At 41.4% G+C, this 27686-nt stretch overlaps 2 protein-coding genes across 4 annotated transcripts; both read left to right on the forward strand.

Moving 5' to 3' along the window:
* Nucleotides 1-99: 99 nt before the first annotated feature.
* On the forward strand, nt 100-27450 carry LOC133507434 (paxillin-like). Of its 3 annotated transcripts, XM_061832438.1 has the most exons (12): nt 100-397; nt 486-601; nt 13873-14066; nt 14171-14226; nt 14445-14581; nt 14681-14876; nt 14954-15101; nt 21325-21483; nt 23363-23536; nt 24968-25049; nt 25164-25312; nt 25404-27450. In XM_061832438.1, exons 2-12 carry the CDS (start codon nt 589-591, stop codon nt 25668-25670), a joined length of 1575 nt encoding a protein of 524 aa, XP_061688422.1. In that variant the 5' UTR covers nt 100-397; nt 486-588; the 3' UTR covers nt 25671-27450. The 3 variants fall into 3 exon arrangements, with proteins under 3 accessions (XP_061688422.1, XP_061688421.1, XP_061688423.1); XM_061832437.1 differs by lacking the exon at nt 486-601; XM_061832439.1 differs by lacking the exons at nt 100-397; nt 486-601 and adding an exon at nt 732-953.
* Nucleotides 15115-21318, forward strand: LOC133507436 (uncharacterized). Its single transcript, XM_061832440.1, has 2 exons — nt 15115-18988; nt 19181-21318. The coding sequence occupies exon 1, from the start codon at nt 15430-15432 to the stop codon at nt 16741-16743; it is 1314 nt and encodes a 437-aa protein (XP_061688424.1). The 5' UTR covers nt 15115-15429; the 3' UTR covers nt 16744-18988; nt 19181-21318.
* Nucleotides 27451-27686: the final 236 nt, after the last annotated feature.

Genomic DNA, 27686 nt, shown 5'->3' on the forward strand with positions numbered 1-27686 from the left:
CAAAATGTCTCGTGCGTTGTGACTAAATAAAGATTGATGGAGGGTTGCTAAATGTAGCAACAGCAACCATGAAAAGGCCCAATTATTTTTTTACCCCAATGCGCTGGCGCCACTTCCCTCGACCCTCTCTAGATGGCGCACGCTGCTACGTGTTGAGCTGGTGGGCTGCAGAGCGGCAGTGGGGCTGGTCGGGGGCTGGCTACTGGCTGCTCGCTGCTCGCGGGGGCTCCGTGGCCGTGAGTGTGCTCGAGGGGAACTTAAAAAAAACTTCGCTGCGCATATCCAGCGCATTTTAGCGAGCGGACGCTACGTCGGAGGAGGCTCGGCCAGTCCAAAACGGTCTTCGACGGAGCGGGTTCTCCACAGCATTGATTTCCGGCCAACATGGATGATTTGGGTAAACGTAGCCCGCCGCCTTTAGCGCAACATTTCAATAACGTGAACGTGTGCGTTAGCATGCTCGTGTACGCTTCTACGGCTTTCAGCAGGCTGTTTTGTGTTGGGAAAACGAAGAATAAGTTCCAAGTTTGTGTGAAAGCAAGACGAGTGGACCGAAGAGAGAAAGGCCCGGTGTGGTCATTTAAGTCGATGTTGCCTTCAGGTACATTACGAAAAGTCCACAAAGTGTCCCTGTTGATTAGTTCGTGTCAAAACGGTACCGGGCAACTTGGCTCGTGTATTAAGAGTGTTTTTAGTGGCCGTATATCGCCATATTTTGACATTAGATGGGGAGCTGTTCGTGAACTACAAATGGGATGGCTCGAGTGGTATTTACAAGGTTGGAAAACAATCAGTTTGAAGCCGATAATTAACTATTCTGTCACAGCAGTGGTGCATTTCTGTTCAAGCCCAGCTGGAGGTGAATGATGGGCGTCAAATGGTGCCCTCCACATTTCCTTTTTAGTCAGCTGCTTGCTTTCTATTTAGGATCAACCAGAAACTCTACCTCAAGTGTAAGTAGTTTAAGGTAAATACTCTTTTGTGTGGGGATAAAAAAAAAAAACTGCTGTAATCAAAATTGACAGCAAGACCTCGGAAGTGGGCTAATTAAATCATCAGAGCATGGTGGGACTTTTTTTTTTTTTTGCAATGCGTTAATAACTTTATGGTCGTGTATTCAGAAGCATGAGCTGTAAAGTTAAGTTTAGAATTTTTTTTACAAATGAATTAGTTTATAGCATGGTAATATAATATCTGGACTAGAAAGGATTCAGAAAATCTATGTTTTGCATCTTATCAAGTCTTTTCTGTTTCTGCTCTAATTATTTGGACACTCTTGTCCGAGGGCAGAACAATTTGAATATCTACTTTGGGCCGCACGTGTCGTTCCTAACATGGCATTGATGACACGTGACAAAAAATATCAGTCGCCACTCAATATTTATGGATAGCTCCTCATCTGACATGACTCTCCTTGAAGTGGCTGCTCAAAAAAAGTGTCACACAGCTCAGTCAAATGTCCACGTCACATGGTTGCCAATAATATAGCTGCGGTCTCCAAACTTCTAGTTTCACATGGGGCGGTATGTCACAGGCTTGGTGTTTTTTCTCGTCGATGATTATTATTCAAACGGCTACTTGGGAGGTGAAGATGAGGCTCAACCACACAGATGAGAACGTCTTTATGTATTTTTAGCAGAGAAGAAGATTCTCTTTCTCAAGTGATGAGCCAGGGGCAACCTGAAACCCTTTGTTGGCCTGCCGACACCTCTTTGGCCTCTCTTTCTCTTTTCTCTCTGAGGCCACCAAGCAGCTTTGATTTCCGCTCATTCGCAAGCCGCCCAGGAGTACACGCCGGATTGTAAAATGTGCAATTTGAACCAGCCGCGGGAGCAGGGTCAGTGTCGGGCTAAGGGGGGGGGGTTCAAGCCACATGAAAGCATGGAGTCACAGCCAGAGTTCATACTTCTTCTTGCTCCCGCCCCCCCATGCAAGCATCCCAGTGGCCAACCACACAGGCCACTCTCTACTGACAGTTTTAAAAAAATGGTTTCGTTATCAGCGGAGCAGATCAATCCAGATTGTACATTTTGGTCTGCCGCTTTTTACACAAGTCTGTAAATGGAAACATGAAACTGAGTGATGATATTTGAATAACTTTGTTGTTGACACAGATGTGTTTAATCTTCTCGTGATGCCGTGACATTTCTCGAGGCAAACTTGGATCGACCTTGCCACTTTTTATTGTTGTTGTTGTCAAAGTTGTACTCAAGGCACGCACAAGCAACACATGCCTCCAAGCCGGCCTCCTTTCTCCAAGTCCACTGAGCGCTACCTCTCATCTCTGTTGCTTCTCATTGTGATTTGTCGCACTGTCACACTGTGATTTGTCACACTGTCATTTTGGTGGCAACGTTTTGAAGTTGGGCGACTCTCCAGAGCGTTTTCAGCTCAGCCGCCGCAGCGACGCAACTGTCACTCACAGAGCGGGGGCGGGCAACGTACTTCTTAAACGGGAACTGATGTAGCCCAGATACTCTTAAATCTAAATTTAGCAAATATCACATTTCGAGTCACTGTCATTCTTTACTTCATAAAACTAGTGTGCCAATGAGGACAAGTATTCATCAGTGTGCATTTTGTTTATGCTGTATCTTCCCAAAAAAGGGTGCAACCAAACTAAAAAATTGGTCACGCCAGTTCCTATTCGTGCAAATGTTATTGTCGATCTGTGATTTTTCTTTTCTCTGGGAATTACTAGGAAACCTGTTTGCAGGATTCCCTCATTCATTCCTGGGGGGGGGTTTGCCAATCTGTTTACTTTGAAGTAAACTCGCCGAAGGGCTTGAACCATATGTTGGTAGACGGCACACACGCGAACTCTCTTCAGATCACCGTCTGGTTGTGTGGACAGATGCTTTGACAAGGAATTTTACTGAGCAGTGACTGCTCCACAGCCAGCCAACTGTCATCTCGCGTACGGCTTGACGTATCCTTGGAGGCCTCATCCCAGTTCCCACTGGCTTGATCTTGAAAAGAACTTTGTTGGTAAAATAAATGCATATTCTGGCACTGATGTAGAAAAGCTGACTTCTGTTTATGTTGGCCTTCTATTAGAAGTTGCATTGTCAGTGTTAATGGCAGAGTTTAGTAAGCTCTTGCTTGCTGTGGCCGCTCCTCTGCTTGTGAAGTGTGTGATTTGTGATGATGCGAAGTGGCTTGACAAACGTCTCTGTGTTGTGATGGCAGTCAAATGCATTGTGTGCTGCTAACCAACACTGCAGGTCACAAACACTTGTTAGTCACCGGCTGGCTATTTGTGTGGACTTCCTCTTCCTCAGTGCGATGTCTGAGGCAAAAGGAGAAAACTCCAATATCATAAAATTGCTTCAGTTGTGCGCATTGCTTCCTTCGCTGCCTCCGGTAAGGCAGATTTCAGAGTTACTGTTAAATGTCAAGAATCAATAAATAAAAGCAACTCAAAAAAAAAAGAAATGTTTTACATTTGAATGCGGTTCTTATAATGTATTTGTATTGTTTCAGGGTCAAACTGTCCCTCTATAATAAAACTCTGCAGGCATTTTTTTTCCCAGAAACAGATTTACGGTCTTAACACTTAACACATTTATGTTACAATTTAACTGCTAGACATTAATTACTGTCATAGTATACAAATAGTGTGGTCTTTGGAGTGCTTGCCACCCTTCATTAATTCATACAACCAAGCAGTCTTTTATCTGATTATATGTATCTGAAAATGTCTGTGACCAAGCTGTTCTAAACTCCTGCTTATCATTACACGGTGGAGTTAATTAAGAAAATAACTCCACCTTTTCTCTGAGCCAAAAAACTCCTTTTGAAGCAGTATCATGTCTATGCCAAAAGGCGGGCAAAGTTGCAGTGTTGTGTACTAAACATTAGCACTGAGTTGTGTAGAGTGTCACCGGCAGCGTTAATTTCTGACAGTCATGTTCAGTTGTCGTTGTCAGGTCAGGTTCTATTTTGTATTTTACATTAATCACCAAGTGTAATTTGGTGATGTTGTGATGAGGAAAAACTCACTGCACAAAGAGAAATAATAAAGACTAGGCCCAAGTGAGTTGGTAGATGTGACTGTTGTCAAACCTATATTCCTTTTCCTGTTCTATGGTCATCATCATATGTCTCCTCATTGCTGTCTCCATTCCAATCATCCCAGAAATTTTGGTTGAACTCTAAATTGTAATTTTTCATCAGTTTTCAGATGCCAAGCTTCCACTGGGTAGAAGTATATGTCACAGTAATGTGTTGTTGTACAGCATTTTATTGTATTACCTACACAGGCAGGCGCATTAAATGTGTTTATATTGATTGTGTTTTTCAATGTGGGCAAAGGTTTGCGCTTTCCACTGTGCCATTTTAGATTATTTAAAACTATTGTTAGCATCTAGTCATTAAAGAGGAGTTTGATGGACTGTAGAAAAGTTATCTATTTAACAGTTCCACTGATGCACGGTGAAGATGACTTAATCCACACACAGAGACAGTTACTGGGCCTGATACAGCAAATTGTTTTCCAGTGAAGTGATTTGCTTCTGTTTCGCAGTAACTGTCCTTTCAGTTTACTTCCCTGTGTCCTTGTCCTCCTGGAGGGGACAGAGAGCAGCTTGTTTCTGAGCCTCTGACCTACTTTGTTGGAGGAAATAAAAAAGCGACCCTAACTGATTGGATGTGGGCGAAAAATACGTCAAATAACATTGTTTGAGCTTCTCCTGCTGCCGTAGGAGTATTGATCCGTGAATATTAATTTCAATCTTCCATCCATCCATTTCCTGTACCGCTTATCCTCACTAGGCTCATGGGATGGCTGGTGCCTATTGTCCCTGAATTAGTCACCAGACAATTGCTGAGCACGCATATACAAATAACCATTTACTCTCCCATTCACACCTATGTGCAATTTGGGGTCTTGATGGTAGTATGTAGGATGATTCTGGTGGTGGGTAGGAAGATTAAGAAGACAAAGGTAGAGCAGAGAACCATGTGGTGGAAGCTGAGAAAGGAAGAATGTTGTGCGGCCTTCCGGAAAGAGGTGAGACAGGCTCTCGATGGACAACCGAAGCTCCCGGAAGACTGGACGACGACAGCCAAGGTGATCAGAGAGACAGGCAGGAGAGTACTTGGTGTGTCATCTGGTAGGAAAGGGGAGAAGGAGACTTGGTGGTGGAACCCCATAATACAGGGAGTCATACAAGGAAAGAGATTAGCGAAGAAGAAGTGGGATACTGAGAGGACTGAGGAGAGGCGAAAGGAGTACATCGAGATGCGACGTAGGGCAAAGGTAGAGGTGGCAAAGGCTAATCAAGAGGCATATGAAGACATGTACACCAGGTTGGACACGAAAGAAGGAGAAAAGGATCTCTACAGGTTGGCCAGACAGAGGGATAGAGATGGGAAGGATGTGCAGAAGGTTAGGGTGATTAAGGATAGAGATGGAAATGTGTTGACTGGTGCCGGTAGTGTGCTAAATAGATGGAAAGAATACTTTGAGAAGTTGATGAATGAAGAAAATGAGAGAGAAGGAAGAGTTGAAGAGGCAAGAGTGAAGGACCAGGAAGTGGAAATGATTACTAAGGGGGAAGTCAGAAAGGCACTACAAAGGATGAAAAATGGAAAGGCAGTTGGTACTGATGACATACCGGTAGAGGTATGGAAGCAATTTGGAGAGATGGCTGTGGAGTTTTTGACCAACTTATTCAACAGAATACTAGCGGGCGAAAAGATGCCTGAAGAATGGAGGAAAAGTGTTCTAGTTCCCATTTTTAAGAACAAAGGGGATGTTCAGAGCTGTGGGAACTATAGAGGAATAAAGTTGATGAGCCACACAATGAAGTTATGGGAAAGAGTAGTGGAGGCTAGACTCAGGACAGAAGTAAGTATCTGCGAGCAACAGTATGGTTTCATGCCTAGAAAGAGTACCACAGATGCATTATTTGCCTTGAGGATGCTCGTGGAAAAGTACAGAGAAGGTCAGAAGGAGCTACATTGTGTCTTTGTGGATCTAGAGAAAGCCTATGACAGAGTACCAAGAGAGGAACTGTGGTACTGCATGCGTAAGTCTGGTGTGGCAGAGAAGTATGTTAAAATAGTACAGGACATGTATGATGGCAGCAGAACAATGGTGAGGTGTGCCTTAGGTGTGACAGAGGAATTTAAGGTGGAGGTGGGACTGCATCAGGGATCAGCTCTGAGCCCCTTCCTGTTTGCAGTGGTAATGGATAGGCTGACAGATGAGGTTAGACTGGAATCCCCTTGGACCATGATGTTCGCAGATGATATTGTCATATGCAGTGAAAGCAGGGAGCATGCAGAGGAACAATTGGAAAGATGGAGACATGCACTGGAAAGGAGAGGAATGACGATTAGCCGAAGTAAAACAGAATATATGTGCGTGAATGAGAAAAGTGGAGGGGGAAGAGTGAGGCTACAGGGAGAAGAGATAGCGAGGGTGGACGACTTCAAATACTTGGGGTCAACAATACAGAGCAATGGAGGGTGTGGTCAGGAAGTGAAGAAACGGGTCCAAGCAGATTGGAACAGCTGGCGAAAGGTGTCTGGTGTGTTATGTGACAGAAGAGTGTCTGCTAGGATGAAGGGCAAAGTTTACGAAACAGTGGTGAGGCCGGCCATGATGTACGGATTAGAGACGGTGGCACTGACGAAACAACAGGAAGCTGAACTGGAGGTGGCAGAAATGAAGATGTTGAGGTTCTCGCTCGGAGTGACCAGGTTGGATAGGATTAGAAATGAGCTCATTAGAGGGACAGCCAAAGCTGGATGTTTTGGAGACAAGATTCGAGAGAGCAGACTTCGATGGTTTGGACATGTTCAGAGGCGAGAGACTGAGTATATTGGTGGAAGGGTGCTGAGGATGGAGCTGCCAGGCAAAAGAGCGAGAGGAAGACCAAAGAGAAGGTTTATGGATGTGGTGAGGGAAGACATGAGGGCAGTTGGGGTTAGAGAGGAAGATGCAGGCGATAGGCTAAGATGGCAAAAGATGACACGCTGTGGCGACCCCTAACGGGACAAGCCGAAAGGAAAAGAAGATTTAAAAAAAAAAAACAAATCTTCTTGTCAAGGACCAATTTTTCACTTAATTTTTTACCATTTCAAAGTATGGAAATACATTTCAGACTGTGAAACCTCTGTTCATGAACGTAAATTGGTCTCTTCTCACGGGCTGAAATTTTCACCAACTGAAGCAATTTTTGTAAGAAAAAATACACCATACAGGGTAAATATCCATTGAAAATTAGTATTGAAAAAAGGGACCTGGATATATTATAAGTGTTGCGATATGGGAAAGGCTTCAAAACGGTGATTTATTTTGTCTAATAATTTCAATGAAAAAGAAACAAAGATATCTGAAGAAGGCCTTTTCCCTCCATGTGCTTGGCCTCCAATGAGCGAGATTGTCAAATAGAAAGTGTAACATAGCCGAAGTAAGTAACATTCTGTAGCTTAGACTGTAACCGCATCAAGTGCAAGTTCACAAGTGTCCCTTGCTGCGGTCCAAGCCCACGTGAGAATATTCATTGCGTTAGCATGCAGTGCGCCGACAGGCTGTCTCACTCACAATGCGACATGAGAGGCTGCCATATTGCATTATACACTGACTCGCTTCGGCTCAACACGCTTCCCGTGTTGCCTCTTCAAGATATCTTTTTCACTTGTTCACCACTTGTGTGTTCTCGTATGGACAACGAGCTGCGGCATGTCAGGAATTTATATCAGCTGCGTGAAAAGCACAGGAAGTACCAAAGGAATGAGTTGAAGGAGGGGTTGTTGGAAGTTGATCTTCTCGCAGTTTCATTTTAAATGTCGTGACATTTAGAAACTTCAAAGATGAAGCCTTTGTTTTTCCTGTTGGCTTCGAGCGAGAAAGGCAGCTCCACTTCAATTTTGTATTGAAAGTAACCATCACCCCATAGAGTTTCTAATGCTGATTTGTTGGTGCCCCTTTTCTGTTCACAAACCAGTACCAGGCACAATGTCTCAGTGCAAGCTGGACTTCATTAAATGAGTGAAGTGCATTGATTGACTACATGCTCCCATTAACTGAGATACCCTGTACTACGTCCGGAAGATGGGGTTTCCTGCCTCTATTGATGTCCTTTTTTTTGGAGTATTATTCTGGACTTTATGTCCAATAACCCCTTTATATTCTGTGTTTGGAGCTGGTTGTACTGAAGGACTGATTGTTCACAATGGACTCCTTTTATGGTTCCCATTCCTACACTTCTTTCCTGCAGATCCCCCCTCCCTCTTTTGAAATCCTGTTCCTGTAATCCGCTCTCCTCCTGCCACCCAGATCTCGTCAGGCCCTTTTTATCTTCCTTGCAGTTCCTCTTTCGCTTTCCTGTAATGAAGCACCGGCATGAAGCAATGTCCATGTAATTAAAATGCATACCATTCATCTGGGAGGAAGGGAGTCTCCTCAGGGTGGGTCGGCCCACGTTTGAGCCTTGAAGGATGTTTGCGTTGTGACACACGTCCCAGTTTTGCTCACTTGCTTATTGCCATGCTTCATTGTCTCTAGCCCATTGTGCTCAGTCATGTCACTTCCTCTGTCTCGGTTGATTGTTACTGCTCAATTGCTGATATATATTGGAATCTGGATTTATTGCACACATACTTTGCCTCTAATGTTTTTTTTGTTTGGTTTTTTTTTTTGTCTAAAAATAGTCCTTTTTGGGTTCTGTACCAAAAATTAGAACACTCTCTGCTCACCAGCACCACAGCTCTGGGGTTGAGCATCATTTGAACTTGAGCAGTTTCCGGTCCCGATTCCAGTTCCAAACGATTCCCGATTCTGTTGATTTGAACTTTTCAAAAACGTTGGCATGGTGTAAATAAAGGGTGTTCAAATCATGAATATCCCTTGTCTTAGCAGCCTGCTGCTTAGACTAAAATGAACATTTGACTTGGGGTCTTAATAACTAGTATCAATATCAAACCAATGAACTAAAAAGCTGTGTGCGGCTCTAACCCAATCAATTTAATATTCAATTAATGTTGGAGCCAAAAGTTAAATATAGCATTGTTACAATCGTTATTTGGGACTGCATTACCATGTCAAATTGTTTCTATGTCCAAATTTTAACTTGACTTTATTTTAAGCTTGTCGCCTTTTAGGTCTAGCTCAATGTCAAGCTTTTTTTTTTGTCATCAGTTTTTACATTGGTTGGAAGCCTAAAATAAATGCTAAAAACCATCAGCGCAAAAGTGCAACCAACCATTTACACTGTACACAATGTTTCTTTCACCCAATTAACTAAGAGTTGACTTCACTCAAGCGGAAATTAAGTGGGAGGCACCGTGTCAGATGCTATACATTGTGAAAGCCTCTTTTGCGCAATATAATATTCTGTTGGAGTGAGGCGACTGGTCGTTAATTTTCACAAAGAAAGAAAAAGAAAACAATTTCATCATTGGGCACAAGCACACTTCTTCTTTGGTTTTGCCACTTCTTCGAGGTCGGCAGACTAGGTATTGAAGCTGGGAACTGAAATGTTTAAATTTCAATGATTCTAGGAGAGCCGGAACCTTAGTCACGGTTCCAATTGATTCTCGATCCCCAATCCTATACGGGTAAAATACCTAAGGAGGGGAGCTAGATATGAGGCAAAGAGAATTCTTACTTTTATCCCAAGGCCAAATTGACTGTTGATTCATGAAAATATTTTGATCACATTATTATTAAGCTTTGATGTATAGTGGAACCACTTAAATCATGTAATTCCACACAAGTGTCATACAAGTGTCACATACGGTGGAATATTGATGAAACGGACCCTGATATAATAGATATTGGATATAATGACCATCGGGCCTGCATAATGTCCAAAAATCATTTCTGTTTACACTTAAAATGCCATTGACAAAGTCTCTTCATTCTAGAATTCTCCAATGTTGTTTACTGGAACTGTAGCACACTGTGGGCAGAGACTGGGACTGAGGTATTTCCTGGTCGAAGTTATACAGTATTACTGAGAGACTGAAGATTATACCCCACTCCTCCTACCCCCATTAGTCTCTTCTTCTGAAGTGAGGAACGATAAAGAATGTATTGTTCAAAAATAGACTGTGAGGATCATATTTTAAAAATATAACAACTCGTGCTTATGTTTAAAATGCTATTCAGAACACCTTAAGAAAATGAGGATTAATATAGTTGTATAATTTTCAATATCTCCAGTGCATCCATCCATTTTCTATACTGCTTATCTTCACAAGGGTTCTTGGACTGCTGGAGCCTTACCCAGTTATCTTCGGGCAGAAGGTGGGGAACACCCCGAGCTGGTCACCAGCCAATCACAGGGCATCTTTGCATTGTATTTAATTGAATATAGTTATAAAATGATTTGCAAATCATTCTAGTCTGTCTTTTTACATAGGTTTTACACAATATCCCAATTTGTTCATCATTGGAAACTGGGGTTTGTGCAATTAAAATTGGAAATGATCTTGTAAAGTTCTTGGAAACTGATTCGGGAATGCGATCCTGTCAGACTGAGGGTGATCCCCGCCCCCACCCACCCACCCACACACACACACACACACACACACACACACACACCCGTATCTCCTCACTATATTAGAGTGATTCTTGGACGTAGGAGAATGCATGTGATGGTGGTATGTCAGGAAGCTGACATGCCTTTCGATTTGTGTAGTTTGTGGATGGGCTTAGAGCACGCCGGGCTCACACATTTCCGTGAACAGACATTCTTCAAAACATGCGCTTCACTACTTCCAAGCTACTCTATTAGGTCTGTTTACATTCTTCATGCCACTTTGTATAGAAGCTGTACATTTCATCCACCACTTACAATGTCATTTAGGACAATTTAAAGTTGTGCATAGCCTGAGGGTAAATGGTTGAGCAAAGTGGTTTTAATCATGGATAAAGCCATTTCAGATGCACAGCTAATTTAATAAGCACCTCTGTGAAAACCATTTGGTCTAACATTTGTTAACTGAGGTCTTTAGCTTTTGCTATAGAGTTATTTTTTCAGAACAGCAGGAGTTTGGCCAAATGATGCCATGAGTTTAGTGGTTTTCCAGTCAACAAAACTATTGTCTTTTGGGCATTTGTTTGTTTAGTGGTATATTAAAAAAATAAAAATAGAATAACAATAATCAGGCGGAACGTGGAAGACTGGTTAGCACATCTGCCTCACAGTTCTGAGGACCCGGGTTCAAATCAGCCTCTTCCTGAGAGAAGCCAGGATATGTATCAATACACCCACGATCTGAATGAGGATAATCGGTACGGAAAATTGATTGGTAAATCGAATCTAGAAATGAAAATCAAAGCTCATCTCTGAGAGGTGAGTACTTGAATTGTGAGGTGGTGTTCTCCACTTTCAGAGGACAAAACATTTCTTCCTCTGACTTCATTGCAGTCTGTGTTCTAAATTGACTTGAATAGAAATTTTTATGCGGCTTGTCTTCATTACCCTTCCCTTATTTCTTTTTGGATTACACAACCTTAAACATATTTGTAGGGCTTACACTGGTATTACAGTACTGCAGTTTTCTCACCTCCTACTTGTCACATCTCACTGATGTATGAGAAATGTCAAATTCTTGGTTGAAAGAGGAAAGCAGCACATCACATACAGTGCATTCTGTTTACAAAAAGAATGCTGTTACAATCAGAATGACATCCCCTTGGCCTGCTGATGATGACAGATATGTACTGATCTTAATGTGAGATGTTTTTATTTTTCCTACTAACTTACATTTCAAAATCTATATTTGTGCTTCTCACAAACTGTTGACTTCAGCAGTGTACACAGGTTTGTAAACTCCACAATAAAACACTGAGCAGTAGGATTGTCCACAGTGGAATTTGTGCTGTGCAACCTAGTCTACTGGCACAAGACCCATGCTACTTATGTTAATGCTAATTCAGTCCAAGTAGAGCTACTGTGGCTCTGATCCTGCCTCAGCCATATCTGCCTGCTGTCTAGGGACTTTTACTGATGATACAGTGCTATTCTAAGCGTTGGTTTCCAGGTCATCAAATGCTTCTGTGACTGTTTTGAGCTTGCTGTTGTATTTAAAGACCAAATTTGATGCTAAATAGCCTGCGAGGACCCCAGAGAAGTCCAGAGAGCAATTGTTTAGAGTTTTATTACAATTGTAGTTGAACAGTCATGGCAGAGGGACTGATACAGCTGGCAACTTTTGAGTTGGGCGTGCCATCGCTTGTAAAAAAAAAAAAAAAAAAAAAAATTGCTTCTCGGATGAATAGGCAGCCTTTGGAGCTGGACCCAGGCACCTTTCTAAACCCGACAAATTAATTTGAGGATCGAATTATTGTTTTCACCCATGGATTTTGTAATAGAAGGGATAGCTTTTAGTTTTGTAAGTTCTGGTGGCTATTTTTTTTCCTCCCTGAAATGGTGCTTACATAGTTTTACTTGATTTTCTGTAGATTTCAAACTAATGGGTACAGTATTTCATGTAAGTTGTGTGAACCTGTCTTTGGTTTATTGTGAAAACATAAAGGGGACAAATTTTTCCAAGTAAACTTTCTTGTATTTCGTATGTAATATTGTCTCTATGGTGCCTCAGTTAAAATAGGAAATATAAATAAAAATGCTCAAATTCCTAAATTCCAGTTTTTCTCCTGAGAAGGCTGAATTCGGGTCATCTGAATGTCTCCAGCTTATTTTCTTCTTTACAAGCAAAGATCTCTCCTTCCTTTTCCACTCCTGAGCCCGTCAAGATAACAAACATGTCTTTTCTCACGAAGGGGTCTTCTATACGAAGGCAACCAGTCAGAGGAAAGGAGGCTGTCTTGGCCAAAGTGGACACAAAACTGTGTCAAACACAAGTGGCTGTCCGATTGGCCTTTTCTGGACTCTTGTATCACAAAACCAAGGTTTTTTTTTTAACCAAATGGACACGTTCATACTAAGTCTTTATTAGAGAGACACTTAATGGAGGTCTAAATAGCCAAAATATGGAACCTTTAAATAAACCATAGAAAATATTTGAGGAGCTCTCGTTGCACAAACATAATAAACTGGATGAATTTTGGTAATACATCTTACCGATGACTTTAGCAGGAACTAATCTATACATGCATTATAACTCTTCCATTGTGAACCAACTCAGTCAAAGATATTACGTTCCAGTTGAGGACCCCTGTACTCTACTGTATCTAATTTCCCTCACTGTCTCTACTGTGCGTAACGTACCAAAATTAGAAGACTCCTGTCAGTTGTCGTTTGTGTGCTTGGCTTGTTCTCTTGAGACAACTAGCTAAGTTGGTATTGGCATACCACTGCTGTGAGGAAGTGAACCCAAGATGTCCCTACCATTACAATTACTTAACCCTCCCCGTCTCTCGCTATTGTCACTGTTTTGTACACTTTACGTTATGTGCAGTTAGAATAATTTTTAATTTTTGGCTACCCACTGGACTATCGCTCTAATGGGCACTCTGCTCTAAGTGCTAGAAGACTCTGTTTCTTTGCACAACTTTGGGGAAAAAAACGGGGAAATGACTCCTGACTGTCTATTGTTCTTCGTATTCAACATGTGTGTCGTACGAGAGCGGCACCAACTACCAGGATGGCACCAACTACCGGTGACAAATTCCTTGTGTGTTATTACATACTTGTCCATTAAATCTGATTCTGATGTTGATAAATGTTCCATGACCCCGCCCACTGGTGGTATTTATGGCACATGAAGTGATTCCAGGTTGGTAAGGGTCAATAAATGGCAGTGACGGTTCCTCCTTCATGTGTCCCTCTGTTGTAGTTAAGGTTCAACTGACTGTTTTGTTTTAGTAACAGCAGAACTGTAGATAAGTTGACGGACTGTATTAATTTTTGTACAGTATTATAAAATATATTTCTTTCTCCCGTGTAGATGCTTTGTTAGCGGACCTTGAGACCACGACATCCCACATTTCAAAATGTCCACTTTTCCTGTCTGATGAGACTGCCTACGCTCTCCCTGTCGGGGGCCAAACCGAAAAAGATATCCGCTTTTCACCCCAAGGCCCACCCATTCCCTCTGAGAAAACGCTCAATGGAGTACAGGACAGAGATGAAAATATTTCTGTATGTATTACACGAATTATCAAGAGGATTTTATGTGCATCATTGTAAAAGGTTACTTTCATGAAAGTGGACAGACTAATTCACACGTGACTTCCTCTTTTCAGTCAATCGATAGCAGCAGTCCACCTCAAGTCCCTGGAGAAGAGGACCATGTATACAGGTAGAACGTCATGATTGGAAAAATGTAGATGCAAGCAGCCTGTTATAGTGTGTAAATTTGAACTAGGGATATATTGTTTTTGGCAATTATATTTTGACTGTTATTATAAGACCAAAATCGATCCCTTCAATTGCTGCAGTAATGCCAACATGTGCGTATAGTGTAAGTTTTCAATCTCTGTTAATGGTGCATATCAAATGTATTTGCTTTATGTGCAGTTTCCCAAATAAGCAGAAGAGCAGTGAACCTTCACCTGCCATGAACCAGTCCTTTGGCAGCAACCTGTCAGAGTTGGACCGCCTGTTGCTAGAACTCAACACTGTCCAGCAAAGCACCCCCGCCTTCCCAAATGAAGGTTTGGTCATTATCAGTTTCTGTTTGACTTTTCATTATGTGGAGGGGGAGAAAAAAAATTACAGTTTGCTGAATGCATCAATACCTTTTTTGTCAATAGAAGAGACAGCCCCACCTCTGCCTGCCAGCATTGTGGTCCACAATATTCAGGCGAATGGAGTGCCGGTTTCATCCCAGGTCTCACCACCTGTGTTGGAGAACCCCAAACACAGTTCTACGGTCCGAGGGATAGAGGACGTACGACCCAGTGTGGAGAGCCTTCTGGATGAGCTGGAAAGCTCTGTGCCCTCACCTATGTATGTGACATCCATCTATTATAAAAGAACATTGTTCTGACATGTCTACAATTGCATTTATCCCATTCCTCCTTCAGGCCTACTTCATTGGTGGTGTCAGCTGGGCAGATTGATGGACAAGACGGAACACAAGCACAGCAACAAGCAAGGATGTCTGCGTCTTCTGCCACACGAGAGCTGGATGAACTGATGGCCTCCTTGTCGGACTTCAAAGTCCAAAGCAACGTGAGCAGTTTTTCATTTAATAGTTGGTGCACGGGTCTATATACATATATATGCAGATTAAAATAGAATGCAGTGGAACCATATTAATGGTCATTTTAAAAGTCGGAAAACTTTACATTTCTAAATCTATCACTTAAAATGAAAGAAAAATGGTATTCTATTCTCCTAAGAAAGCATTGCCAATTTTTTTCATTACCTTCCATTCACTTCATCTCAATGTATTTTATTTTTATTATTGTATCTGTTTCTCTTTTCTCTACCACTGTGTATGTCTTTGTTTATATGTTTGTGCTGTATATGTTACTGGTAGTCTGGGTCTCAACTCTCAATGAACCAGGAAGTGGTAGACTTCTCATATCCTGTTTGCTCAACTGTGGTCACCCTTGACACGCCATCCTCAATTACCCACATTGACTCACCTGTGGAAATTGATCCATTGTCTAGTTTCACCTCACTTTCCTGTACCCCTCTTCCGCTGGAACTCCACATAGATGAAGATGGTTGTTCAACCCCTTCTTTTACTGCTGGTTCAACTGTCATAGTTCCATCTAAAAAAGAAAGTACCAGCATTGTCACCTCGGATATCACTTCTTTAGAGAGCTTCAGTGTTTCTGTTACCCTAAAGCAACCCGTTAAAACTGAACTTAATAGCTCAGCTAGTCAGTCAGTCACTGAAGTTTCTTTTGATAAAGCCTCAGGTTCACTGGGAAAGAATTCAAGTAGTTCCAGTTCTCCTACTTCTCGGAATACTTATGTAGTAGATGTTTCCAATTCAAGTCCAGTTACTTCGCCTATACAATGTAGTCCAACTCAGAGTCCAGCACCCGTACATCATGGTCAAGAGATACTTGAAAAGAATGGATGTCCAGTAACGCCAACAACTGCCGAAACATTGCCAATGTCTGCTAGCCCAGTAACCTCTCCAAGACTATCTGGTCAGGTTTCAAGTCGTATTCCCAAGAGTCCGGTGTTAATTCCAAAGCTCTCAAGTCCAGTTCCAAATCTTTTAAATCCTGTGACTGTCCGCAGTGTCGCTAGCTCAGAAATGGCTTCCAAAAGTTGTAGTCCAGAATTAGTCCCTCAGATTTCACACCCAGTAATATTTCCAAAAAATTCAAATCCAACGGTAATTCGAAAAAGTGAAATCCCAGTTCCAAAAAGTCCTGCATTAGTCATTAAAAACACCTACATGGTTGCAGATCCTAGTAGCAATCCCAGAGAGTCACCAGTATTGCTCCCTGTTGCATCATTAACTAGCCCATCTTCCCCTCCTACTAAGAATCAGCGAAGTGAAATAATGGATTTAGCATGGCCATGCCGGGAGCCTGCATTGGATAATGCCTTAGATAAACTTTTAGCGCCTGACTTCACTCAACCAGATGAGATCCAACCACCTAGTTCTTTTATGCCTGGGGATGAGTGCAGACCATGGGATGAAGATGATAGCATCTACCCAGATGTGAGCCGAGAGGGGACCCTAACACCAATGACTGAGGCTAGTTGGATTGATGAGTGTTTCACCCCCTCCACATGCCCAGGAACACCAGATGCGACGCTGGATCTACCTACACAACAGCCATCTGCCGTTGAGCGTTTATCAGCTTCTGGCCAAGTAGGAGAGACATCAAATCGGCTCCCATAATAAGATGGCATGAATTAAATGTAGTAACTGTACATTATTTCTCAAATATCTCATTTTGTTCAAAATAATGTGGCAAGAAGTAAATGCAGTAACTGTAGAAAATATCCCAAATTCCTTTATTTTGCCCAAAATAAGATGGCATGAAGTAAATGTAGTAACTGTAGAAAATATCCCAAATAGCTCATTTTGGGTGAGAAGTTCCTACAAGCAAACACATGCTGCAGAAAAGTACATTGTACAAATCCAATTCCAATCAAGTTGAGACATTGTTAAACATGAAAATGGAATACAATGATTTGCAAATGACGTGCAACCTATATTTAATTGAAGATACGGCAAGGAAGATATTTAATGTCTGAACGTTTTAGCAAAATAATCATTAGCTTTGAATGTTATGGCTGCAACACATTCCAAAAAAAGCTGGGACAGGGTTATGTTTATCACTGTTAAAAGAATGTTTCATCCCTTCACCACTTTTCTTTTAACAACATTCAATAAATGTTTGGGAACTGAGGACACCCATTGTTGAAGCTTTGCGGGTGAAATTGTTTCCCATTCTTGCATGATGTACAGATTCAGCTGTTCAACAGTCCGGGGTCACCGTTGTCGTATTTAATGCTTCATAATGGGCCACACATTTTCAATGGGGAAAGGTCTGGATTCCAAGCAGTTCAGTCTAGTACCCGCACTCTTTTACTACTACACACTGTTGAGACACTGCAGAACGTGGTCTAGTATTGTCTGCTGAAATAAGCAGCGGTGTCCATGAAAAAGATGTTGCTTTGATGGCAGATAGCAGATCCATCCAAAACCTGTTTGTACCTTTCAGTATTAATGGCGCCTTCATAGATGTTTAAGTTACCCATACCATTGGCACTAACACCACTCATTTCCATCACAGATGCTGGTTTTTTAACTTTGCGTCCCTGACAGTCCAGATGGTTCTTTTCCACTTTGGTACAGAGGACACAACTTTTTTCCAAAAACAATGTGAAATGTGGACTTGTCAGACCACAGAATACTTTTATACTTTGCATCAGTCCATTTTAGATGAACTAGGACCCAGAGGAGGCAGCGGCGTTTTTGCATGTTGTTGATAAAAGCTATTGCTTTGCGTAGTAGAGTTTTAAGTCGCACTTGCAGATGTCGCGCCAAACTGTATTTACTGGCATTGTTTTTCCTGAAGTGTTCCTAAGTCCATGTGGTGATATCCTTTACACATTGGTGTCTGTTTTTGGTGCAGTTACGGGCATTCAATGTTGGTTTTCAGCCTTGCCGTTTAAATGGCGTGGGTTCTCCAGATTCTATGAAATTTTCAATGTTATGGACTGTATATGATGAAATCCCTAAATTCCTTGCAATTGTACTGAATGTTGAGGAACATTGTCCTTAGACTATTTTCTCACACACTTATTCACAAAGGGGTGAACATCGCCCCATCTTGCTTGTGAATGATGAATGAAATTCAGGAAAGTTCCTTTTATACCCAGTCGTGGCAGCTGCCTGTTCCCATTTAACCTGTTCAAATGTGGGATGTTGCAAACGGGTGTTTGATGAGCATTCTCCAATTTTTTTGCCACCTCTCCCAGCTTTTTTTTTGAACATGTTGCAACCACAATATTCCAAGTTAATGATTATTTGCTAAAAACGCTAAAGATTATCATAAACATTAAATATATTGTATTTGCTGTGTATTCAATTAAATATAGGGTCAACATGATTTGCATATCATTGTATTCTGTTTTAATTTGTTTCACACAACATCCCAACTTTATTGGAATTAGGTTTGTATTTGAACTCGGAGTCATCAGTGTTGTGTGATGCATGGTGTGTCACTGCATAAGAATTGCAAAAGGCTCTGATGGGCTTGGTCTCCTTGGAGAGGTTTGTGGCTGATGTCGAAATAATTGCTAATAGGATGACCGCATGCCCCTACTTGCCTGAGTCAATAATTCTTTGTAACAGGACCTCGCCTGAGATGTTTACGCAACCAGCAATGATACAAACATCCATAGTGCTTATCTCCAGGGAGGCCAGATTTGTACCCTGTCCCTCACAGAGATTTAAAACTTTGGCAGTCTGCTTTTCTGTGCAAATATTCACCCCCCTTTGATGCTCATGATAGATTTGGCTCATGCAAGCTGCTTTGCAAGTGGTTTGTGGTGGATCTGTATTGTCTTGGGTCTCTGGCGTGCCATGCCTCACTTACCCGCAACAAATGGCTTTGAGATACAATGACAGAAGAGTATGATATTTTTTTTTTCCTTCTGCAAAAAATTAATTTGAGATAATGGTGTGTGTGTGTGTGTGTGTGTGTGTGTGTGTGCAAATTCAGAGAATTTTGACATTCATATTTTGGAGTGTTATTGTTTGATTTTCCTGTGCTTGAAACCCAATGTGGAATTTGGCACAACCTCCACTATCATCTACCCTCCAGCTCAAGTCGGTTATACGTCGCACAAAAGAGACCTCCAACGTGCACCCGATGTACAAGGATGGAGTAGTCCGACATAAAATGGGACCTGTTATTGTGAATAAGAGTATTTCACAAGATCGCCTCATTGAGGAGCTACAGGGAAAACTAGGAATTGGCCGTCTGGAACGCCGGCGTAAACAACAGCCAGATGACTGGTTAACTGAAGGAGTCATCGTGATGTCAAACCCACAGCGAATACGGGAAGAAAGGGCGCTGCCACCTGTGGATAAGGTAGACCTGAGAGACACATAGAATCATGTTAACATCCAGTTCAAATCAACAGATGAGATTGAGTTGTGGTGAATGATCTGGGAAGTAAGTGGAAAATGTTTTGTAACTTGTCATTTTGTGGACAAGTTTTAGTGTATCAATTCTATTTCCTACTTTTTCTTCTTCTTTCCTAATTTTGTACTTTACTCGCTCTTTGCCATTTCCCTTCTCACCCCCACTCCAGATAATCATTCCTCCTGAGTCTCCTGTAACCCAGAGAAAAGTCCTTCCCTCTCTGAAGTCTCCTCCAACGCCCAAAAAGATACCCCCAGTAAAACAGACACCACCGCCACTACCACTACCCCCACCTCCTCCGGTGCCTCCCCCTCCTCAGGAACCTATCTCACTGGCTCCAAAGGAGCCTACTCCTCTCCCAAGGGAGCCCTTGCCTCCCCCCGTGCAGCCCCCTCCATCACCAAGCCCCCCACCCAAGCCTCTCAAACTGCCTCCATCCTCCAAGGTCTTTCTATCAGTGTCCTGTCAGACCGAATATGACGGCCTCTTCCCACCTATGCAGGCATGGATTACCTTTCTTCACCTCTTTCCCTATATTTTGTCCTAAAATTGAATCAATTTTGTGAGCTTTAAAACTACGGCTGCCATCTCTAATTTTCTTGACCATTGTAGCTGCGGTTCATAGTGTCTAGATTTATGGCCGCTGCACGGTTGTGTAGTCCTTAAGTCTGTTTTTGGCAGCAAACTGGAAACGGATAACCTCGGCGCGTCGCCTGAAACCTAGTCAGTCCAGGTTATGAGTGTTGCTGGCACACAGGCTAGAGATACTGAGCCCCTTTTTCTAATTCTGACATATGACAGTGGCTAGAGTAGTGTGTTCTGAGTGGAGTTTAAGAGCTTAGAGGCAAGTTTGGTGTTACCCCTCATGGCCATGTGCAGCAGTAGTTAGCATGTGGTGCAAGTGAAACCTCATCTGCCATATGACAGCACATTTACCACTACTTATAGCCTTTCCTACTGGAGACACGTTGTTGCCATAGCTCAAAGACCAGTATACCAGTCTATCATCACCATGAATAGGGTGCATTTTCTTTTTCTTTTCAGTCAAGAAAAGCCAAAAAAATAACCCATGCGCTATATCTTTCATCACTGTTGCACTGCAAATTCAAAAGGTAGGTACTGTATATACAGAGGTTTTAATATGGTAACTAATTATAGTGAGGTTGTGTTCACACACTTGGGTTTGGTCTCATTAAAAACTGTATTGTGTTTGCTCCACAGTTCATTTGGTCAATGTGAATGCCATCATCTAAAGCCTGGTGCGCACCCAGCAAGTGGACCATGTTCACTTGAACAACAGTTGTTTGGTTCACTTCATCTTAAGTGTGAAAATTACATGGCGTAAAGACACCGAAATTACAAAATATAACAAATGATCGTGTGCAAGCAACTGCATGCTCAAGGAACTTTTAATGTTTTTAAAAATACATTTTAGAAATCTCACTTAGCAAGGATAGTAGCTAAAGATTTTAGGGATTATGGAACTCAGTATTTTGTCGAGTTACCGTAGAGTTGTTATTTTGATAGCTCCATCACACAATGTGTTTTAGGTAGTCACTGTGAACATCCTTTTTACTGGCCAGCTTTTTGTCAGATGCTAATAAAATCATGCTGAACATAATATACTATATTCAAACTGCGGTTCAGACCATTAAAAAAAAAAAAAAAAAAAAAAAGTCTGGTGGGCTTTTGAGTTACGTAGCCTTTTTTTTTTAACTTATTAGCACTAAACTGTGTGAACACAGTCAAGCAAACCAGAAAAGAGAGGGAGTGTATTGCCTTTTCAAGCCCTAAAACTAACCCTCTACAATCTGTGTCAGATCCAATCACAGGGAAAGACGTCTCCCACTGGGCCACCAAAGCCAGCAAATAAACTGGACAACATGCTGGGAAGCCTGCAGTCAGACCTTAACAGACTAGGCGTCCAAACTGTGGCTAAGGGCGTCTGTGGTGCCTGCAAGAAACCCATAGTTGGACAGGTGATTATATTTTGTAGAACTTGCACATGGTCAACACAAACCCACTTAGTGTAATTGCATTTATGTCAGACTCTGGTACACATGATTTGTGTGAGCACTCATGTTAACTACATGGTAAATGTCACCAAAGCGAAAATGAATGATCGCTTTAGATTTTTATTAGGTCATTATCATAAGACACTTGAAGGTGTGGTTGAAGATTAGGTTGTTGTGACACTATATGCTTTGTAAATATACTGTGGAAGCTGAAATAAGTATTTTAACAGGTCACTGGTTTTTCTTACTAAATGTACTTTCAAAGGTGCTATTCGCCTGAAAATGTCACCATTTTTGCAACAACCAAAATAATCCATGCATACAAAGTCAAACAAATAAGATTAGAAATTGAGTTGTATGTAAAAATGTGAAATGAGACTGTAAGAAAGTATTGAAGAAGAAAGGGAGGTGTAAAAGGGCATGGAAAGCCAACACAACACCTAAAATCTATCAATAAAGAGCAATCCAGTCTCTTGTCAGTACAAATGTATATCAGATGGTTCAGTCCTAGCTGATGGCCTACAAAAATGTCTCATAGCCTAGGTGTGAGTCAAGACACATCTCATGATGGGTGAGAGCAAAGAACTATCTCAAGACCATTGCAAACAAATTGTTGTATATGACAATAGCATTGATTACAGGTGCAATCTGAACGGTCCGGTTGGAGCCACGATAGGTACAGTAAGTGGAAAGCCAATTATACAACCGCAAATTTGCCTCAATCAAGTCCTACTTCTAAAATGCCTGACAGAGGAGTGCAAAGAATAATCTGGAGGCCAAAGGACCACCTGTGAAGGGCTTCAAAAAGACCTGGAATTAGAAGGTACTGTTGTCACAAGAAAAACAGTGAGTGATTCATTCCGTTGCCTTGGCCTGCATGCACCATCACCACGCAAGACTCCATTGCTGGAAAAAAAAAAGCACATCGAAGCTCATTTAAAGGTCGCTGAGCAATTTGTACAAGCCAGTTAAATACTGGGAGAATGTTGCCTGGTCTGATGAGAGCAAAACTGAACTCCTACAATGCCATAATGGACACCACATTTGGAGAAGAAAGGGCACATCACATCAACCAAAAATACCATATCAACCTTGAAGTGCAGAGGTGGGAACATTGATGGTATGAATGTAGCTGCTTATCAGGGAATGGTCCTGGTAAACTTCACATTATTGCAGGAAATATGAGTGTTCAAATATACTGAGTCATTTTTGACAAAAATCTGCCACTATCTTAGGAGGATGATGAAAATGAAGCAAGGGTGGACATTTCAGCAGGATAATGATCCAAAACATACTGTCAAGAAACCGGTCAGTTGGTTTCAAAGGGGAAAAAAAGCTGCTAGAATGGACCAGCCAATCAGCTGACTCGTATCAAATTGAAAATCTATAGAAAGAACGGAGAATCGGGGTCCATAAAAGAAGCCCACGGAACCATCTAGTTTCAAAGACCGCTTGTGTGGAGGAATGAGCCAAGATCACACCAGATGCATTGGATATGTTTCTTCATACAAGAAGCGAGCGACTTTAAGCAGTCACTTGGGGAAAAAAGCATTTGTACAATGTATTAAATAAACACCAGTTGCCGTGTTCTGTCCTTTTTCTTTGTGTCATTTTACACTGTCCCACATTACTTAATTTCTGATCTTATTTGTTCAACTCTGTATGGATGAATTACTTGAGTCTTTCGGGTAAACACATCTGGTGAAATTTGCATATCAGTAGCACCTTTGGAAAAATATTTCAGAAAAATGTTGACGTGTTAAATACTTATTTTAGGCGCCTGTAGATATTTTTCCTGGATCAGGCATTTTGCCTTGCAGACCTTTTTTATCTAATCCTACAGGTGGTGACTGCCATGGGTAGAACGTGGCATCCTGAGCACTTTGTGTGCACCCACTGCCAAGACGAGATTGGCTCCAGAAACTTTTTTGAGCGTGATGGACTACCTTACTGTGAGAAAGACTATCACAGCCTCTTCTCACCAAGATGCCACTACTGTAATGGACCCATACTGGATGTTAGTAATGCATACATACGCGTCAGAACATAATGTAGTCAATGAATGGGTGTAGGTAGTTATTTATTCACAGGCTAATGGAAAATAACCATTATTGGATGAATGACTTCTTGTGTACTTTAGACAGACACTCATACATTCATTTTTATGATTCACACGCATGTACATGAAAACACACGCGCACACAGTTCCAATGTTCCTTGAGGGTGAAGTGAGATGTGGACTTTAACCGGGGAATGTCCAACATTAGTCACTCCCAAGATTTTCCAATTCACCACCTCAGAGCCAGTTTGAGGTATCCACAGTTGACTTCTCTCAAAAGCAACTGTTGTGAATATACCTATACAGCACAGTGGAAAACTATTTGCTACCTTCTCAATTTTTTGTTTGGGTGCGGTAGGGATTTCCCCACATAAAAGTTCAAGATTATCAAACAGATGTAAATAGGTATATGAAGCCTAAGTAAACATCAAATGCAGTTTTTATTTATTCAAGAAAAAAAAAATATTCTAAGATATCGGACCCTGTGTGAAGAAGTAATTGTCGCCCTCCCCCATTAAGTTATGAATTAACATTTGCATTTTGTTAAGAAAGATGAGTTAATTTTCACTGACCACAGCCAAGCGTAATTACCACCAGACCTGTTCAATCAATAAATGGCTTTAATCGAACCTGTTGGACAAAACAAAGTCAACTAAAGGATTCCAAAAAGTTGCAACAAAATGACATGATCCAAAGAAATTCAAGAACAGATATGACATAAACTAATTGGCATGTATCAGTACAGAAAGGGTTACAAAGCTATTTCTGAAGCGTATGGGCTCCAGTGAACCACAGTGAGAACCATTATGTACAAATGGAGAAAACATGGAACAGTGATCTTTCCCAGGAGTAGCCGGCCTACAAAGATTACCGCAAGAGCACAGCATCAACTTGTCCAGAAGACCATAAGGGAACCTAGGACAAAATGTAAATAACTGCAGGCCTCCCTTTCCTAATTATATAAAGCTATACTGCTCAATTTGAAAAGACCCAAAAACAAACACTGAATCAAATTATTCTGTCTGAGAACCATAATATTACAAACACCTCAGTAGCCAATTGGCCAGCTGCATGGTAATAGTTCAATTGAACAGAAATTCAAATAGTACTTTCACAATTCACAACAGTTTAAACTTGACTGAACCTTACCTTGTACTGAATTGTAGTTTTTTGTGACCTTGCCCCCCCCGGTGGTGGGGTTATAAGATTCACATTTCTTATGTAGCACTGTGTGTGTAGGTACAGTATTAATAGCTGTGCTTTACAATTATTGTGTAATTTTAAATATTGCATATTTCCATATGAAGAGTAAATGATCCCTTACCGGTTTCAAATTTTAGTATGTTCAAACCTTCAGACAAACTGACCGAAGTTGTTGTCGTATCACAGAAAGTGGTGACTGCTTTGGACAAGACTTGGCATCCTGAGCACTTCTTCTGTGCCCAGTGTGGAGCCTTCTTTGGACCAGAAGGTACTAAATCTCTCCAGGAATACCTTGCATGGGTAGATTCAGGGTGGTGGCGTGTATTAAAAACAACAACAACAACATGCAGGAATGTCACCATGAATTATTGCTTTCATGCAGGGTTTCATGAGAAGGATGGAAAGGCATTCTGCAGGAAGGACTATTTTGACATGTTTGCGCCGAAGTGTGGAGGCTGTGCACGGGCAATTCTGGACAACTACATCTCTGCACTCAACTCACTCTGGCACCCTGAATGCTTTGTTTGCAGGGTGGGACACTTAATTATTGGTATCTCCAGTGAAATCATATACAATAAATAGACCATCTCATTTCATTGTACACCGTTGTTGTCGTTCGCAGGAATGTTTCACGCCGTTCATAAATGGCAGCTTCTTTGACCACGAGGGTCAGCCGTACTGCGAGGCGCACTACCACGAGCGGCGTGGCTCGCTGTGCTCAGGGTGCCAGAAGGCCATCACGGGCCGCTGCATCACAGCGATGGGCAAGAAATTTCACCCAGAACACTTTGTGTGCGCTTTCTGCCTCAAACAGCTCAACAAGGGCACCTTTAAGGAGCAGAACGACAAGCCCTACTGCCACGGTTGCTTTATTAAACTCTTCAGCTAGACACCTTTCCTTGCTCGTCAAAATGCACACAAAGGGTGTTTTTGTACACTGAAGAGATTTTCTTGCCTGTCCACTTTCTCAGGCTTTTTGCTAAAGGTGTTTTATCAGCCCAAAGAGATTTTTGTTTAGGGTTTTAATCCTCTCTAGCAACAAAATAATACAAATGTCCCTTTGTTTGTAGAAACAAATGCATATGAGGGTGTTTTTTTTTAATTATTTTTTTCAATTTCCTGTACAAAATGTTTGATTCTCTCAGTGCAGGACATTGTCTAACATCTCTAGCAAGCATGGCGCTTGGAGAGCAGTTGTGACACTTTCATGGCCAATTGGTGTGAACAATCATGAACAAATCTCCAACCACAGTTCTTGTTTTTGCACTGTCCAAACACAGATTTCTTGATGAGACTGTCATACTGCGGATTTTACCATTTAATGTGGCTTTTGTTTTTCTCCTCTCTAATTACATGTAAGAAAAGGATCAGATGTTTCTAGTGGCTTCAGGTGCTTGGGTAGGTACCGTACTCAAAGTGGAATCTGTGTTTGTTGCCTAATTACTGGTGACTCTTCACAAATCAGTTAATCACTGATGGAATATTTTCTTTCTAATCTAGAGTTCACTTAGAAATAACCACGCTTACTGATGTCAACTTTCAGTCCAATTTAAAAAAAAAAAATAAATAAATCAGATCTCACCTCTGTATTCATGCACAATTTCTAAAAGGAACATTTTTATCACAAATAATTAATCTGTTCATCATTAACTCTTACAATTGTGAACCTATCACTATTGAATACAAAAAGATTGGTTTATGCCACAGCATGCTACTGTTGTTTTAAAAGCAGTAAAAGCCAGCTGTCAAAATCAGAATCAACAGTCAATTTATATCTATGTAATATTCTTGACCGTGTGACAGAACTGTGTTTTGTCGTTGTTTCGAAGAAAATATATATTTCTAACTTGCTACGGAGCTGGCTCTACTGACATGCAGGCCTATGGTAGTCCAGCCTGTCTCTACCATGTACATACAAACACACTTTTACCAGCAGGTGGTTAAAAGAAAACCCAGTGCTCAATATTTTTTACCACAAAGCTCGATCTCTGATGATGTTACAAGTGCCAAATGGTAGCAGTTTGTTGTCGGCTACAAGTATTTAATCACATCGCGTTAGACTAAGATCCCCCCCCCCCCCCTGCACATGCTTATTTTTCATCATTAAGTGCACAAGGTGTTTAATACAAGTTGTAAGGTGGAGGATGCAATGTGCCAAACGTGACAATGCAATTAAGGTCTTACACACTGTAGTCTTTCCTGTGATTTGAGCCTTTGTGGTCTGAATTCGGGTAGACTTGTCTGCTGCGCTGTAGCTACTTTCTAAATGTGCACAAATAAAATGTAGTAGACGAGCAGAAGAGGAAAATAGGAATGCCACTTGTTGAGCATTGGAGCTCATGTTGGCTGTACACATCCTGCTGATTTCAACTTTGCATATTGTGTGTTCAGTTAGACTGGTTTGCCTACAAATATTTTGATTTTTTTGTTTGTTTTTTGTTTTTTTATTCTTCTCCATGTAGTCTTTTTAGTTACCTCTTCGTTTCTTCCTGTCATGGAAGACGACCTTTCTACTTTTAAGTGAGATTAAGTGAAATATGTTAAGAGTACATTTTGTGATCCTTAAGCATTTGATTTTTAAGAGCTTTGGCTTGCTTGGGTGCTATGTAAACTTTGTGAGGAGTCTGATTACAGAAAATCCAACCAATGCAAATAAAACAAGATCTTTATTTCTGGCATTGCTTTGTGACTTTTTTTTTAATATATTCATTTGTCAACACGTTTGATAAAGATTTTAAACAGATATCACGTATATCAATGAGGTGTTATATGTCAAGTGAATGCAGTTGTGAATCGATTGCCAACAAATACAATCAACAAATTTACAAACATAGGTGAAATGCAGACAGCACAGTGGAAGAGCTGTAGAGCGTTGGCCTTGCCGTTCTGAGGTCCTGGGTTCAAT

Source organism: Syngnathoides biaculeatus, chromosome 10, assembly GCF_019802595.1.
Source record: "Syngnathoides biaculeatus isolate LvHL_M chromosome 10, ASM1980259v1, whole genome shotgun sequence".
Lineage (NCBI taxonomy): Eukaryota > Metazoa > Chordata > Actinopteri > Syngnathiformes > Syngnathidae > Syngnathoides > Syngnathoides biaculeatus.

What these genes read in the sequence shown, in the direction of transcription:
- LOC133507434 (XM_061832438.1), top strand. An exon ending in AGAAACCCATAGTTGGACAG is followed by an intron (nt 21,484 to 23,362) that starts GTGATTATATTT and finishes CTAATCCTACAG; the next exon opens with GTGGTGACTGCCATGGGTAG. An exon ending in AGCCTTCTTTGGACCAGAAG is followed by an intron (nt 25,050 to 25,163) that starts GTACTAAATCTC and finishes GCTTTCATGCAG; the next exon opens with GGTTTCATGAGAAGGATGGA.
- LOC133507436 (XM_061832440.1), top strand. Translation starts at nt 15,430, where the DNA reads ATGAACCAGGAAGTGGTAGACTTCTCATATCCTGTTTGCTCAACTGTG.